General features: G+C 39.6%; 1 protein-coding gene across 2 annotated transcripts in view; it reads left to right on the top strand.

Moving 5' to 3' along the window:
- Slc35f5 (solute carrier family 35 member F5) overlaps positions 1–14,772 on the top strand; it is a 37,030-nt gene that overhangs the window by 3,210 nt on the left and 19,048 nt on the right. For both annotated transcript variants that reach the window (XR_005287741.1, XM_038350035.1), the window contains exons 4-10: positions 3,160–3,303; positions 4,624–4,686; positions 7,071–7,152; positions 8,383–8,573; positions 10,487–10,568; positions 11,784–11,871; positions 14,299–14,363. Coding sequence is in view for 1 of the 2 variants with exons in the window: in XM_038350035.1 (XP_038205963.1) it covers positions 3,160–3,303; positions 4,624–4,686; positions 7,071–7,152; positions 8,383–8,573; positions 10,487–10,568; positions 11,784–11,871; positions 14,299–14,363 (715 nt within the window). In the remaining variant the exon portion in view is untranslated. The remainder of the gene's footprint in view (positions 1–3,159; positions 3,304–4,623; positions 4,687–7,070; positions 7,153–8,382; positions 8,574–10,486; positions 10,569–11,783; positions 11,872–14,298; positions 14,364–14,772) is intronic.

Below are 14,772 nucleotides of genomic sequence, written 5' to 3'. Positions count from 1 at the left end.
CCACAGCAAAACTCTTACTCCCCCCACCCCGTCCCACCCCCAACAGAAAGGATTTAGTACAAGGAAGCATTAGATTAAGTCATAATGTAGCAATTCATATCTAAAGGTTAAAAAAGTTCCACTAAGTTATTTCTGACAATTATTTTGCTGTCTATGCATGTATAGAAGCATTATATTGTGCACAGTAAATATATTTTAGGGTGGGTTTTGTTTGTTCAGTTTTTAGTATTTTCTTTTGACTGGTTCTCCCTGTGTAGCCCAGGCTGATCTGGAACTCACAGTTTAGCCCAGCTAACTCTTTTAGGCGCTGTGCTCTGTATGTGTGTACCACTGTGTGTGTGTACCACTGTGTGTCTGTACCACTGTGTGTGTACCACTGTGTGTACCACTACTGTGTGTGTGTGTGTACCACTGTGCACAGCTGTAGTTTTCATTTGCCAGTTATATGTCAGTGGAGCTAGAAAAGCAATCAGTTCTTACACACATCACATGCTTTAGTGAAAAAATGTATGACTTTGTTATCTTAGAGCATATGTCAGAGGTTTATGTCTTCAGCCAGGCAAACGTATCAGACTTTGAGACAGTGTTTGCCTACAAGCAGGAGGGCCAGAGTTTGAATCCCGAGAACCTATGGAAACCTAGGCAGGTGCGGTGGCTTCCCATAATCCCAGCACTCAGGAGACAGAGGCCGGGATGCCCAGGACTAGCTAGACTAGCTGGAATTGGCAAGCTACAGCTTCAGGGAGAGAGCTTGCCTCAATAAAGTAGACAGGAATGGAGAAATATAATGTCAGCTTCAGACATCTGCACACACACCTGTACACACATGCACGCCACAGGTACACTATAGACACACTGTAGACACATACACATGAAAAAAGGAGAGACCACACTGATATAATAAATCCTCATGATTCATCGTTTTAACAGTGATCAATATTTCTAATCTCATCAACCATGTTCATAACGTGTTTCCTGGAATATTTTATGAAAATTCTCACCATATAATTTCTTTCCTGCTTATCTCACACTGAAGATCATATTGTTTTTATTTTAAAAATATAATTACTGCTATTAACATTTCTAACAAATTAACTATAATTCAGTAAAATCACCTGATGACCAGTTCATTTTTCTTGCTGTATCAAGGTCACACAACCCAGCTAGGATCTAAACAAGGATCCACATTGCCATTCTTTGTTGTACCTTTGAGGCATATGCCACTCCCCTTTTTCTTTCTTCTCCTTTGTGTATTGGAGAAACTGGGTCATTTGTCCTGTGAGACATATGACCTCCTTGGTCTTGCTGATTGCTTCCTTATCCTGTCAGCTAACTTGTTCTTTCAGTTTGTATAAAATGTAGTTAGGTATAAAGTCTTGATTTAGGTTCAGTTTTTAGGCAACAATATCTTGGTAGTACTAGGTACTTTGTGTGACATTGGGGCAGGAGGCATATGTCTGCATATAAGTAGTATAAAGTTCATCACCTGACCAGTGGGATGGTTTGTGAGATGGTTCAGTGGATAGAGGTGCTTGCCACTAAGACCAGCTGCTTGAGTTTGAGCTCAGAGGTGCCTGTAATAAATTAAGAGAACCAACTCCTACAAGCTGTTGACTGACCACTACACTCACACACACACACACACACACACACACACACACACACACACACACTCACCCCCATACAAAATAAATAAATAATTAAAAATAAAACTTCTCACCAACCTCCAGATAATAGTTGAATATCTCTGTGTAATAATTGCTCTGAGAGATTTGTTTAGGATTTGCAGAATAGGGATTCTTCTAAGAACTGTTCCTTCTGTATTTTTTAGCTGGAACTTTTTTAGTAATAACTTTTCTACAGCTATTGTTGGGTCATCCTAAAACATGGGTCATATATAAAATATTGGGAAAATCTTATTATTTCATCTCCTTTTTCTTTAGAGAACAATTATGAGGAACTTCTAGTGCTAACTACCAACAAATCCCTTTTAGAACATTATAGCTCATGGGTTTTTACATATTTTATATGTTTGATATGTATCTCTAATCATTGTCATTACTGTGTTTTAAGCCTTACACTGCCCTAACTTTCATTAGTAGGAGGGTGGCTTCAGGTTGGCTCTGGGATCTTTCTTGTATGACCTCAGCTTTATCCCATTTGCTTTCAGGCTCGTCTTGTATGGATCTGTCCCCATCCTCAGATTTGGCCATTGTCACTGAGAGTTATGGTTTCTTCAGTGAGATGTAGTCTAGGATCCCGTCTGGGTCTTGGAGCTCCTATTCTTTCTGACTTGTCATCTTTCTAGGTGCATGTAACTTGGTTTTGTTGCTGTTGTTGTTTCCTAGGAGACAAAATAAAAATATGATGAGTTTTCACACCATTAAAAAGAAAATTACACATAGATATACCTAATAACATTAACATTCATATTTTTGTTATATGCTAATCTGCTTTATTTTCTTCATGTCATTCCTTCTGCTTGGCCTGATTAATCTTTGAAAGCCAGGTGTGGTGGTGTGGTCATGGTGGTGTGCACTTGTAATCTCAGTGCTGGGGAGGCGAGACAGGCAGCTCCCTGGGACTCGATGACCATTCTAGTCTACTCAGTGAGTTCTAGGCCCACGAGTGGCTGTGTCTCATAATAGATAGATGGCTTTTGAAAGATGACACCAGCATTTGTTTTCTGGCCTCCATGTGCATGTGCACACACACCCCCCCCCCACACACACAGACTATTTGGGATAGCCTTTTTGAAAACTTCATACCCTAACCTGTTCTTTCTCTTGGGTACTTCCACAGCACCTAAAGCTTCTGAATGGTACTTAGCACGTTTCTTCGTATATGTATCTCCTCAGGAGTAGGGAGGATGGTTTTATTTTTCTTCAGTCCCTAACACAGATACTTTTGCATAGCAGGTTTTCAATTGATGTGTTGAAAAACCTGTTTTTTTTTTTTAATGGTTGTTACTGCTTCATTTGACAATATTCCCTCTTGTATGCAAGACACATGCAATATTCAGAGAGGAACTTAAAGTGTTTTATCTCTTTGATCTTTCCTCCCCTCATGGACTTCTGAAGAGACGACAAGATGGAGGCATGCAGAAAGGTTTTAACGCTCTTACGGTTGTCGTATAAAATGTTACATTTTCCTCCGCAGTATGTCTTCACTCAGTACAACAAGCCGTTCTTCAGCACCTTTGCAAAAACATCCATGTTTGTTCTGTACCTCTTGGGCTTCATTATTTGGAAACCTTGGAGGCAACAGTGTACAAGAGGATTTCGAGGAAAGCCTGCTGCTTTTGTAAGTTTTTAATTTTGTTTAAGTGTTATTTTTTGAGGTTTAGTGGTGTATCAGTTTTCTTAAAGTCAGTTTTATTTCAAAATTATTGGTTTGTAGTTTTTAAAGGCAGGGTTTCTCTGTGTAACAGCCCTGGCTGTCCTGGAACTCGCTTTGTAGACCAGGCTGGTCTCAAACTCACAGAGATCCACCTGCCCCTACCTCCAGAGTGCTGGGAATAAAGGGGGGCACCACCACTGCCTAGCTCTATTCATTCTTTAAAAAACTTTCATTTCTTTTCATTATTTAAAAATTATTTCTCTTTCTTCACTACTGTGGTAGACATATGTAACATTAAATTTTAGCCGTTTCTTCCCCTTTTTATTATTGTAAAATATATATAATATCAAATTTATTCCTCAGACCATTATTGTTGTTTGTGCAGTTCAGTGGCACTCAGTGCATTTGCTTTGCTGCTGTGCACTGTCAATCTCTAGGAATTTTTATTGTGCCAAACAGAAACTTTGTGCCCAATAAACAAGAATATGTAGTCTCTCCAAACTTTCAAATGTTCTTTAAATAAAGATTTATTAGAACATAAAAAAGAAGAAAAAAAAACATTTGTCAGCCGGGCAGTGGTGGCGCACGCCTTTAATCCCAGCACTCGGGAGGCAGAGACAGGCGGATCTCTGAGTTCGAGGCCAGCCTGGTCTACAAGAGCTAGTTCCAGGACAGGCTCTAGAAACTACAGGGAAACCCTGTCTCGAAAAACCAAAAAAAAAAAAAAAAAAAAAAAAAAAAAAAAAAAAATTTGTCTCCCCTGCCCTAGTCGCTAGTAACCATGGTCTAATTTTCTGTTTGTTTCTGTTAATTTGTGTGGGTTTAAATAGTACTTTGTTGTTGGAATATCAGGGGTTATGAAATGGAATCATACCTGTACAGTGTTAAGTGGCTACCAGAGTGTGGGCATGTCCCTGAGCTTGGTCTAGTCTCATGACAATACCAAAGGGTTGCTGTCTATTTTACTAACCCCTCTTCCTCTGCGAGTCTGAAATATCACAATAGTTTAAGGGAAAGGGCTTGAGCTTTAGCCTTTGATGACTCACTGCAGTTTTAATCCAGTAGCTACGACTTTGACGAAACAGCCAGCCTCAATTTCTTCATCAGGAGAGACAAGATAAAATCTATTCTGCATGGCTGCACCCTTGGCATTAGTTACTGTTGTGGGGACAATAGTTAGATGCATAAATTTATTTTGGATTGTTGTTTGTGTTCATTTGAGCTGAGTATTCCTGCATGATAACATGAGTTTCTGTGATTTGATGTCCTGTTCTCTGTACTTAGTTTGCAGACCCTGAAGGTTACTTTGCTGCTTGCACAGCAGACACGAGTGTGAGTAGTTCTTTGGTAAGTGCTGCCTTTCTTGTTCAGCCATAGCAGGAATAGCCAGACAGCTGTGATGTCACCCGGTTGGATGAGAGATATGGCTCCACGTGTATGCCTTCTGAGAGAGAACTGCTTTGCACTTCCTTTCCTTAGGGAGGCTCAGGGCCTAGGGTTAAGCAGACCAGCTGCCTCTGGGGAGAGAAGGAAAAGGGGAAGCTAGTTACAGAAGGAAAATAGTAAAGCCCAGGCCAGGCCTGTATCTCTACCAACTTTCAACTTAATGCTCATTATTATTAACATCTAGAAACCAGAATTGGTGCTTGACACTGAGAATAAACCAATTGTTCATCCACTTGTTCTACACTGATTGTTTGCTGTAACATTTCTTTAGTTATTTTGTATGTTTGTATGTGTGTGTGTGTGCGCCACAGCGTGCATGCGGAGGTCAGAGGACAACTTTCGGCAGTCATTTATCTTTTCATCAGCTGAGTTCCGGGGATCGAACTTAGGTCATCAGGTTTGTATGGCAAGTGACTTCCTTTACTTGCTGAACCATCTCACTGGTCCTTCTAATACAAGTTTTTAAAATATTGTGCTATTGTTGTTTGTTCATTTTTAAACTACATTGTGTGTCAGATGAGTTAGCAGGTTAATAAAGTGAGGACTTTATTAAACTTGGATAAGTTTGTTCTCTGCTGTCTTAAAGCATCAAGATGATGTAATGTCATTTGCTCTGCTCAGAGTACAAAGTGCTGACTAGTGTTCTAATAGCTTTTGCTTTTATCTCTAGGACTGATAAGTCAAATGAGTTAGGCCAAATGCTATAATCAAAAGTTATATGTGGCAAGAAGACCGTGTCAATTGTTAGATCTCACGGACTTAGTTTTGTGAATATATTTTGTTTTCTGAACATGTTATCCTGTCATTGTTCTATGCCAGGAATTAAAAGAAAAATCAAAGAAAGTTGTAGAAGTCTGATTTTTAAAAATTAAACATATTAGTTGGGGGAATCATGCTTTAAATAAGAATATTTGTAAAAATGTCATGGCATTTAGGTCTTGGAGTCAAATTTTGTCTCCTGCTTAGCTGTTTTTGTATCTCCGCTTTGAGGACAATTCCTCTAAAATACTTATTTTCTAAGTTATTGTGAGGACTAGTGAGAAATACATTTAGCCTTTTGTATTTGAACCTTATGATAGTAAGAACTAATCAGTGGTAGCATTTCCCCCATCTTTTAATTATTTAAATGTTTTCAAGAACTGTTGGTTTGGGGTTCGAGTGATAGCTCCGTTGGTATAGCCCTTGCCACACAAGCATGAGCCCCTGAGCTCAGGCTTCAACACCTATACACCTACAAAGCTTCAAAGGTGTGGTGGCGGGAATTTGCAGGCCCATCAATGAGAGGGGTAAAGATGCCCAGTGGCCAGCCAGTCTAATGGTGAGCACCAGGTACCAGTGAGATAGCTTCCAAAACCGGGTGGACAGCTCCTGAGAACTAACAATTGAGACTGAATTCTGTCCACACCTGTGGCTGTACAGCTACGCACACCTCATACCCCTACCTATTCCCCCCAAAAGATTTTTGTTGTTGAATCTTATGCATATAGTAAAACAAATTCATCAAATGCAGATATACTATAAGCTGTTTCTTAGCTGCCTTTCCCATTGGGCTGCACGATTATGGGGGAAGAAACTTCGTTTACTCACTCTTATTCACAGGACTTAGAACAGTGTTTGTTTAGCAAGTGCTCAGAGTAGTTTTGTTCTGTTTTGTGTATGGGGAGAGGCAAGGGTTAATGCTGTTTTGCTGGCTCCACACTGGTGGACTCAGACCATCCTTCTACCTCAGCTGCCCAGGTAACAGGGACTTCATGTACGTACTTCTTCCAGCATAGCATGCTATGTGTGTATATCTAAAAAAATGAACGTTTTTCTGTTGGTGGAGAGAGGATTGATTGTGTGATATTGAGGTATTAATGTTCCCAGAATGTGCCAAAGATAGTGTTTGACATTTCTACACTTTATTTTAGTTATTGTTATTATTAGGTGAGGGAGTGGAGAGTCGTGTGCATGCATGGGAGGTTAGAAGAGAGCTTTGGGGAGTTAGCTCTTTCTTTTCACTGTAGATTTTAGGGATTGAACACAGGCTGTCAGGCTGACACAGAAAGCACTTGGCCAGTTGAGCCATCTCATGACTGACATTCTTTGTCTCCTTGTGCCTGTGTGAACTGGCTGAGCTTGCTTTCCCAGGCTTTGGGGAAAGTGGTGCTGACTAGGTGGAGGTGCTGAGGAACAGTTGAGCTGTGGCAGTTCCTGAGTCTGTGTGCCTTGCACTTAAACTCTGCTGGATAGATTGGCTTTGGATTTTGCTGCTAATGTGTGCTTCTGTTCGCATTGTTTTCCAGAGCGAACCTCTGTATGTTCCTGTGAAGTTTCATGATCTTCCAAGTGAGAAGCTCGAGAGCACAAACATTGGGACTGAAAAAGGTAAGTCAAGCTTAGGGTTCCATGCTTGAGAGTGAATGGACATTTAGCTTCTTTTGAACCGCTGTGAGCTCACAGGGTTCATATAGTGTGTCTTGACCTCTATGGGGATTAACATGGCCTTCATTCTTCTGGAAGTTTGACTTGGTTGTGAATCTGATAGAATATAATTTCTGTATTAATTTAATTGGAAGTATTTTCCAGATACCAGAAAGCTCTATGGTTTCGTTATCATTATATATAAAGGAATATATAAATTAATAATTAATATATAGATTATTAAATAAGTTTATTTTTCTTTGAGACAGTCTCTTGTGTAGCTCAAGATGGCCTCAACCTTACTATGTGCCAAGGATGACCTTGAATTTCTGGTTCCCCTATCTGAACATCCTGAATACTGGGATTATAGGCATATATTGCCATACTTGGTTTAGTCAGTGCTGCGGAATGGAACCCAGTAGTCCAGCTCGTCATGTATTCTCTCAGTGGAGCCACAGTCCCAACCATACATGTTTTTATTTATTTAGTTATTTATTTAAATGATCAATATTTTCATAAACATGTCCTCAGAGACACAAATGCAAACATTACTTGAGTTTTTCAATTTCTGTGCGTTTTTTTCAGAGTGTCAGTACAGTATAAAGCACAGCATTCATCTGCACTGTAGAGGAGTGTTCTGAATGCTTGCTGGGAAGGTTCTTCTTAATTAGCGAACCATGAAGAATAACCAAAATTATGCTTTTCTATAAATGCTAAAATAATAAGCATGGTAAAATCCTGAACCGGGTGGTTGTGTACATATGCAACTATAAACCTTTTGTTGGAATTTTCATCATTTAAAACTCTTCAAAAATTGCATTACATTTTAAATTAATTTTGTGTGCCTGTTTAGAGATCAGCATATGAATTACAAGAGTCAGTTCTTTCTTTCCACCATGTGGTCCCTGGGGATCAACCTCAGACCCTCAGGCTTGGTAGTAGGTGTTACCCGCTGAGCCATCTTGCCTGCCCTGTCTTTAAACTCTTTAAAACATTTCACAGATGAAATCATTTTTTTCCCATTAGCTCTTTTGGCTGAGCAGAACTGCACCAGGGAACACTGTAACTCTAGTGTTTTTATTGTCTTATTTTGATCATAAGTGATTGGAATAGTCAGTATTTATCACTAAACACTGTTTCATTTTTATAGGCTATAGGTACAGTTAATGTTTCGTATTCTGTTTTCCATTTTAGCTCCCAAGAAGTCCCGGGTAAGGTTCAGCAATATCATGGAGATTCGGCAGCTTCCATCGAGCCATGCATTAGAGGCCAAGTTGTCACGAATGTCTTATCCTACTATGAAGGATCAAGAATCCTTACTGAAGACTGTAGGGAAACTTACTGCAACCCAAGTAGCAAAAATCAGCTTTTTCTTTTGCTTTGTGGTAGGTTTTTTTTTTTTTTAAGATTTTTTTATTGTTGTGCATATGTATGCTATATAAGTGGGGGAGGGATTGCCACAGTATGCCTGTGGAGCTCAGAGGACAACTTGAGGAAGTCACTTATGACCTTCCACATTTGTGTGTGCCCTGGGGATTGACCTTACGTCATCAGGCTTGCATGGCAATGCTTTACCTGCTGAGCCATCTGCCCTGTTTTCTTCTTTACATGTTTAAGATGGTGTGCATACCAACAGTGCAGTATTGAAATGTAAGGCTCCTAGAGTTCTTCATTTCTTCAGCTAGCTGCTGTCTGGCACACTGGGATGTTAGAATATCAGACTGAGTAAATACCTATCATGCCTCAGAGAATTTAGAAGTTAAAGCTGCAGGGGCAGTTCAGCTGGTGAAGTGCTTGTGTTGTGAGCACAAGGAGCTGAGTTCCATTGCAGGACCCTGTGAAAAAGCTGAGTGTGATGCTACACTCTTGTAATCCTAGGGCTAGGGAGGCAGGGACATGGATCGCTGGGCTCAGTGGCCAGCTAGCCTAGTTTACCTGGTGAGTCCTAGGCCAGTGAGATACAGTAGCTCAACAATGAGGGACCTGAAGAATGACAGCCACGGCGCACCTCTGGCTTCCACACATATATTTATATGCAAAGCCCAACCCATAAATAAAGATATGAAGCCAGTTCCTAGAATACAGCACATGTATACACGTGCACCTGTGCTTGCCCACAATTTGACGAATATTGAATTCATCATTGCAGGGGTAGGCATGGCCGTTCTTGGCTTCTTTACTTGAATATGGGATCTGAGCTCAGATCCAAATGATCGTGCAGCAAGTACTGTCACTCACCAAACCGTCTTTCTGGGCCCTGCAGATTTTAATGTAACAGAATTTCCCCAAACTTGAATTTGACCTATATAAACTTAAGTATGTGAATAAAATATGTTAAAGTGATTTGATATTCAGTCTCTCTCCTTTACACAAACATACAATATCTGAATGCTGATTTTTCTTTTAAGATTCTCTCTCTCTCTCTCTCTCTCTCTCTCTCTCTCTCTCTCTCTCTCTCTCTCTCTGTGTGTGTGTGTGTGTGTACTGTGTGCATGTGCCTGTGGAGCACAGAAGAGGGGGTCAGATCGCCTGGAGCTTGAGTTACAGCAAGTGCTGAGACATGTATTGTGGGTGATAGGAACCAAACTCAAGTTCTCTTCAAATGCTTGTTTTGATACCAACTTTTGTTAGTTATTTTTTGTTTGTGGTGCTGGGAATTGAAACCAGGTTCTGTGCATGCTAGACAAGTTCTGGTTTATTTTTTAATTGCAACTTAAATTAATTTAAATCTTTTGAGACAAGGTCCCACTAGCAGAGGCTAGTCTTCAATTTGTGGAACTTGTGATCTCCCCAACCTTGAGTGTTGGGGTCGCACCTTTAATCTCAGCACTTGGGATTGTGTTGCTGTGTCTAGCCTGGTTAGTGTCTTCAGGGAATTGAGGAGCAAGATCTCAGTTATGATTATTAATTCTTCTCCTTATTTGGGGATTTATTTTTTTCTCATAGAGCAGCTTTTGAACCCACTTATGGGGACCTGAGAGATGGCTCAGGGTTCAGAGCACATACTGCTCTTGCAGAGGACCAAAGTTTAGTTCCCAGTACCTACACTGGGTGGCTCACAACCATCTGTGGTTACAGTTCAAGGGATCTGACACCCTCTTCTGGCCTCTGCTGGCACTGTATGCAAGTTCCCATACCCCCACAGATACACACATATACATAGGATTTTTTTAAATCTTAAAAACAGAAACAAATATCATATAATAATAGTGCTTAGAAGTGAGAGGGGTGACTGTAAATTAAACTGGCAGGTATAAATGTTTTTCATGAGGTTTCACTTTTTTTTCCTTTTGTATAGTGGTTTTTGGCAAATCTGTCATATCAAGAAGCACTTTCAGACACACAGGTTGCCATAGTGAATATTTTGTCTTCAACTTCTGGTAAGAAATGTGTCTTCAAAATCTGCATTATGAGTTGATGTATGCATATCTAGTGATATTTGTATATAGGTAGACACAATTCTAAGTTTTAGTTCTGCAGTGCATTAGCGTATTATAATTCATGAGGGGGGGTTGTTACTTAGATCCTTACTTTTTAGCTGTAGCTATTTTACTGTATAGACCAGGCTGACTTTGAACTTGTGGCCGTCCTCCTGCCTGTGCCTGTCTTCCAAGCAGTATTACAGGAATGCACAACCATGTTTGCATGGTTAGAGTTCACTGCCTAACCTCTGTGCTATTGGTGTTCCCTCAGATACTTTATAGTTCTTGGTTTGGCTGTTGTCTTTGTCCATTGCTGGGGATCAGACTCAGGCCTGTACATGTTGGGCACTTGCTCTCCCATGAGTACACCCTTGGCCTCTGTGTTTTTTATCCTGCAGTGCATGAACATTTTCTAGGTCTGTGTATACCAGGCACATCATCTCCCTTGGTCCTCTGTGGGTTTTGTTTGCTTATTTTTCCATTTTTTTTTTATGACAGGGTTACTCTGTGTAGTCATGGCTATTTTGGAACTCAGCCTGCATGACCAGGCTGGCCTCAAACTCAGAGATGTCCTACTTCTACCTACCAAGTGCTGGGATTAAAGGTGTGCACCACTGCACCCGACACTCTGTGGTTTTCTTCTGTAGTGTATGAAGGTTCCTAGGCCTGTCCTCCCTTTATGGTAGTCTTACCCCGCATATTTCCTTTTCAGAGATCTTTTTCTAGATCCTTTTTGGCTAAATGCCACTGTTTATTTCCTATCTAAAATTTGCACTCTAGCAGGTGTTTTATTTTTAACATCAACTCACCTTCCAAATCTGGAAGATAAAAGAAGTACTTTTAAAGCTGTAGAAATAACTTAGAACACGGGCATGACTGATGAGGTCACAATTACTCTGCAGGCTCAACTTAGTACTTACTGGTTTAAAAATAAGTAGGCCTACCCTTATCTGCACTGTTAGAATAAACGTGGCTTAGTTTAGAAGCTCTTCTTAATTTGACTTTTGAACATTTCCACTTAAGTAAATGCAGCATTAGTTGTTTGAAAGAGCAAAACCATCAACTTAAAAGTTAAATGTGTGATTTTCTTATGTTGCCCTTGGTAGTGGTGGTGAGGAATGTTGGTAGAAGTAAATGTAACAGCTTCTTCTGTCCCTTTCTTTTTCCCTGTAGGACTTTTTACTTTAATTCTTGCAGCTGTATTTCCGAGTAACAGTGGAGACAGATTTACCCTCTCTAAACTATTAGCTGTAATTTTAAGGTAAGAATATAGCATGTGATAGTTTGCTCTGCTCAGAAATATGATATTAGATCTAGAAAACTGGCTCACGAGTTAAGAGAGTTTGCTTGGATAATCATGAAGACTGGGGATCAGATTTAAACACCCATGCAACAAGCCGGCTGTTCCACAAAGCCTATAATGCTTTCTCTGACAGATCCAACATCCTCATCTGGCAACTCATTGCATTCACACAAACATACATACTTTTATACACATTCACTCACACACCTTTGTAGGCATAAACAAATAATAAAGCCTTTAAAATATGATGTTGATACAATTTAATTTATGTTATAATACATAAGCAAAAAAAGATGAGAAAAAGAAGGCTTCATGTGGACAAGATGCTGTTTGGGGTAACTGGAGGGAAAGATCCCAGGACAGCTATGGTTCCCATCCACTGGTTCTCATTGACTGTAAAATTACTAAGTGTTGAACTGGCTTTCACATTTAACAGTCAGGTGCCAGCGTAATCATCAATTGTCTATCTCCTTTTCCTGACACGAGTCCCCGTTTTATGTTGACTTCAGTCCCTTTCTTCTAGAAGTCCTTGTAAAGTTTGGAACAATGTCTGTAAAGTATCCAAGGGACTTGCACTTGGCCATTGTAGATCAGTCATTCATCTTCTATTCTATATTACAGTTTTTAGATATAAGGGAAAGCTGACCAAGCTCTTTCAGTGACACTCTGGTTGACCCACCTAATTTATATTTACTCTTTTTAACTACCAGGGGTATATTCTTTTCTATGCTTGACTAATGTTCTAACCAAACGTGTTTTTGCATTTTGGAAATAAAATACATTTATGTTGAGGCTAGAAAACCACATAAGTGAGGTTTTATTGAACTTTACCTGAAATAGATGCTGATTTTTAACTTTTCTTAGTACCATATAATAAAGAAAGGTTTGATAAAGAAGGGAGTGGATATAAAATGTTGAACCTACAAGCGTTTGATGGAATATTCTTGTTAAAGTAGGTTAAGAATGAGGACCAGGAAAGGTCAGCTACCTGCTAGTTTTTACAAAGTTTTATTGAAACACAGTCATTTTCATTCATTTGCTATCATCTGTGACTGTTGCTGGGCAGCAGAGTTGTAAGAGAAACCACTTGGCCAAGTAGTTACTTTCTGTGTTATTTTTTTGTGTTATTTTATTCTTATGAAACTGTAATAAATACCATCTAATACTTTATTTTGAACTGGCTTTAAACAATGAGATTGAATTTTTTTGATCATGCATATAATTTGAGATAGCAACAGACTTGAGAGAGTTCAGGGATCATATTCTGCTGTCTGTGATCCAGTCCCACCTCCATTACTAGTTTTGAGATCTTGCACATCATTTTAAAATCTGCCTGTTTCCTCTTCTATAAACTGAGGATCACAGTAGAATTTGTCTCATAGGACAGTAATGTGGATGGATGAGGTCAAACTTCTAAACTGTTTCTAAGAACAATGTGTGCTCAGTATTTTTAGGCACCATCATGGCATCATCCTCTGAATGGAAATGAAATGGTTTCTATTATATTGTGGGAACTCGGTAAACAGCAGCGGACTCTCATCCAAACAGTGATCATAGCAGGAAACCTGACACTGCCACTCTGAGTAGGAGGATCCAGTGTAAGGAGTGTTCTGTTTAGCATCTACTCACATTGTTCCATAAGAGAAAAAAATATTCTTCCTCCATACTGCTCCTCAAATGTGCCCAGGTCTTTTTGATCAGTAGGCGAGAGAATAGGACGATCTTTTAAATTTCTGTTTGTTTGACACAAATATACACAATAAATTACCTAGAAGTAGAAGGTCCCTGAGAGCTCTTTGAAGACTAGAACCATGCCCATCTTGTTCTCCACTGGAACATATTGCTTATTCTAGATGCTTAACAAGTGACAGTCTGATGAATCACTGTCCTCTGACTTTGCAACAGCCTTCAATGGTCTTCCTTTTGCCCATTACAACCCTGGGGTTGATGAGACTGATCAAATGTGAAAAAACAGCTTTCTGTTTGTTAGGTTTCTCTTGCAAAAAAGTGTTGTTGCTAGCTTTATTGGGTTTGGCTTATTTCTCTTTGAAAGAAGGCTTGGCAAAGGGATGGCAAGTTATCTTTTCCATAATTAAAAGAGTAACATGTAAGCATGTTGGGCTTTGGGAACAGACTGCCTGTGTCATGTGGTCTTGGTCACCTCTTCATGAATTCCTTCCCTATAAGTCATCAGCATGCATATGTGAGGGTTAACTGTCAGTGTGGCACTGTCCTATATGGGGCTGAGGAGCACTCATCAATTAACTACTGAATTCTCAGTCACTTTTACCCAGAGTTAAGATGAGTTCTTAGTTTTTAATCTAGATGCTTAGTTTGTTAGGAGCCTATTATTTTGCTCATCAGTAATGGGTGTTACTTTTACAGTATTGGAGGCGTGGTGCTGGTGAACCTGTCAGGGTCGGAAAAGTCTGCTGGAAGAGACACAATAGGTAAGAATATGAGTGTGCTCTTCTAGGGCATTCAAGCAAGCTTTGTACTTACTGCAATGCGTGCAGATGCATGCACATACAGCGTGTCACCGACAGGCATGTAGCTTTATTACATTTATTTATGTGTGTGTGTGTGACACATCTTATGAGTGAAAGTCAGAAGATAAGAATCAAATCTTTCCTTTGATTGTGGTTTCCAGGGACTGAATGTAGGTTTCCAGGTTTGGAAAACAAGCACCTTTTTACTGACTAAGCCATCTTGCTGGCCCAATAACAGGGTCTTAAAAAATTTTTCTTTTAATTTAACTTTTCCTTTGGAAGTGATACTAATAAAAAAAGGCTGTTATATGACCTTCACCGAAATTCTCCATACATTAATTTATATAGACTACAAGCAATTACAAACATC

This window comes from Arvicola amphibius, chromosome 12, assembly GCF_903992535.2.
Source record: "Arvicola amphibius chromosome 12, mArvAmp1.2, whole genome shotgun sequence".
Classification (NCBI taxonomy): domain Eukaryota; kingdom Metazoa; phylum Chordata; class Mammalia; order Rodentia; family Cricetidae; genus Arvicola; species Arvicola amphibius.
This window is presented reverse-complemented; position numbering and strand designations above follow the sequence as displayed.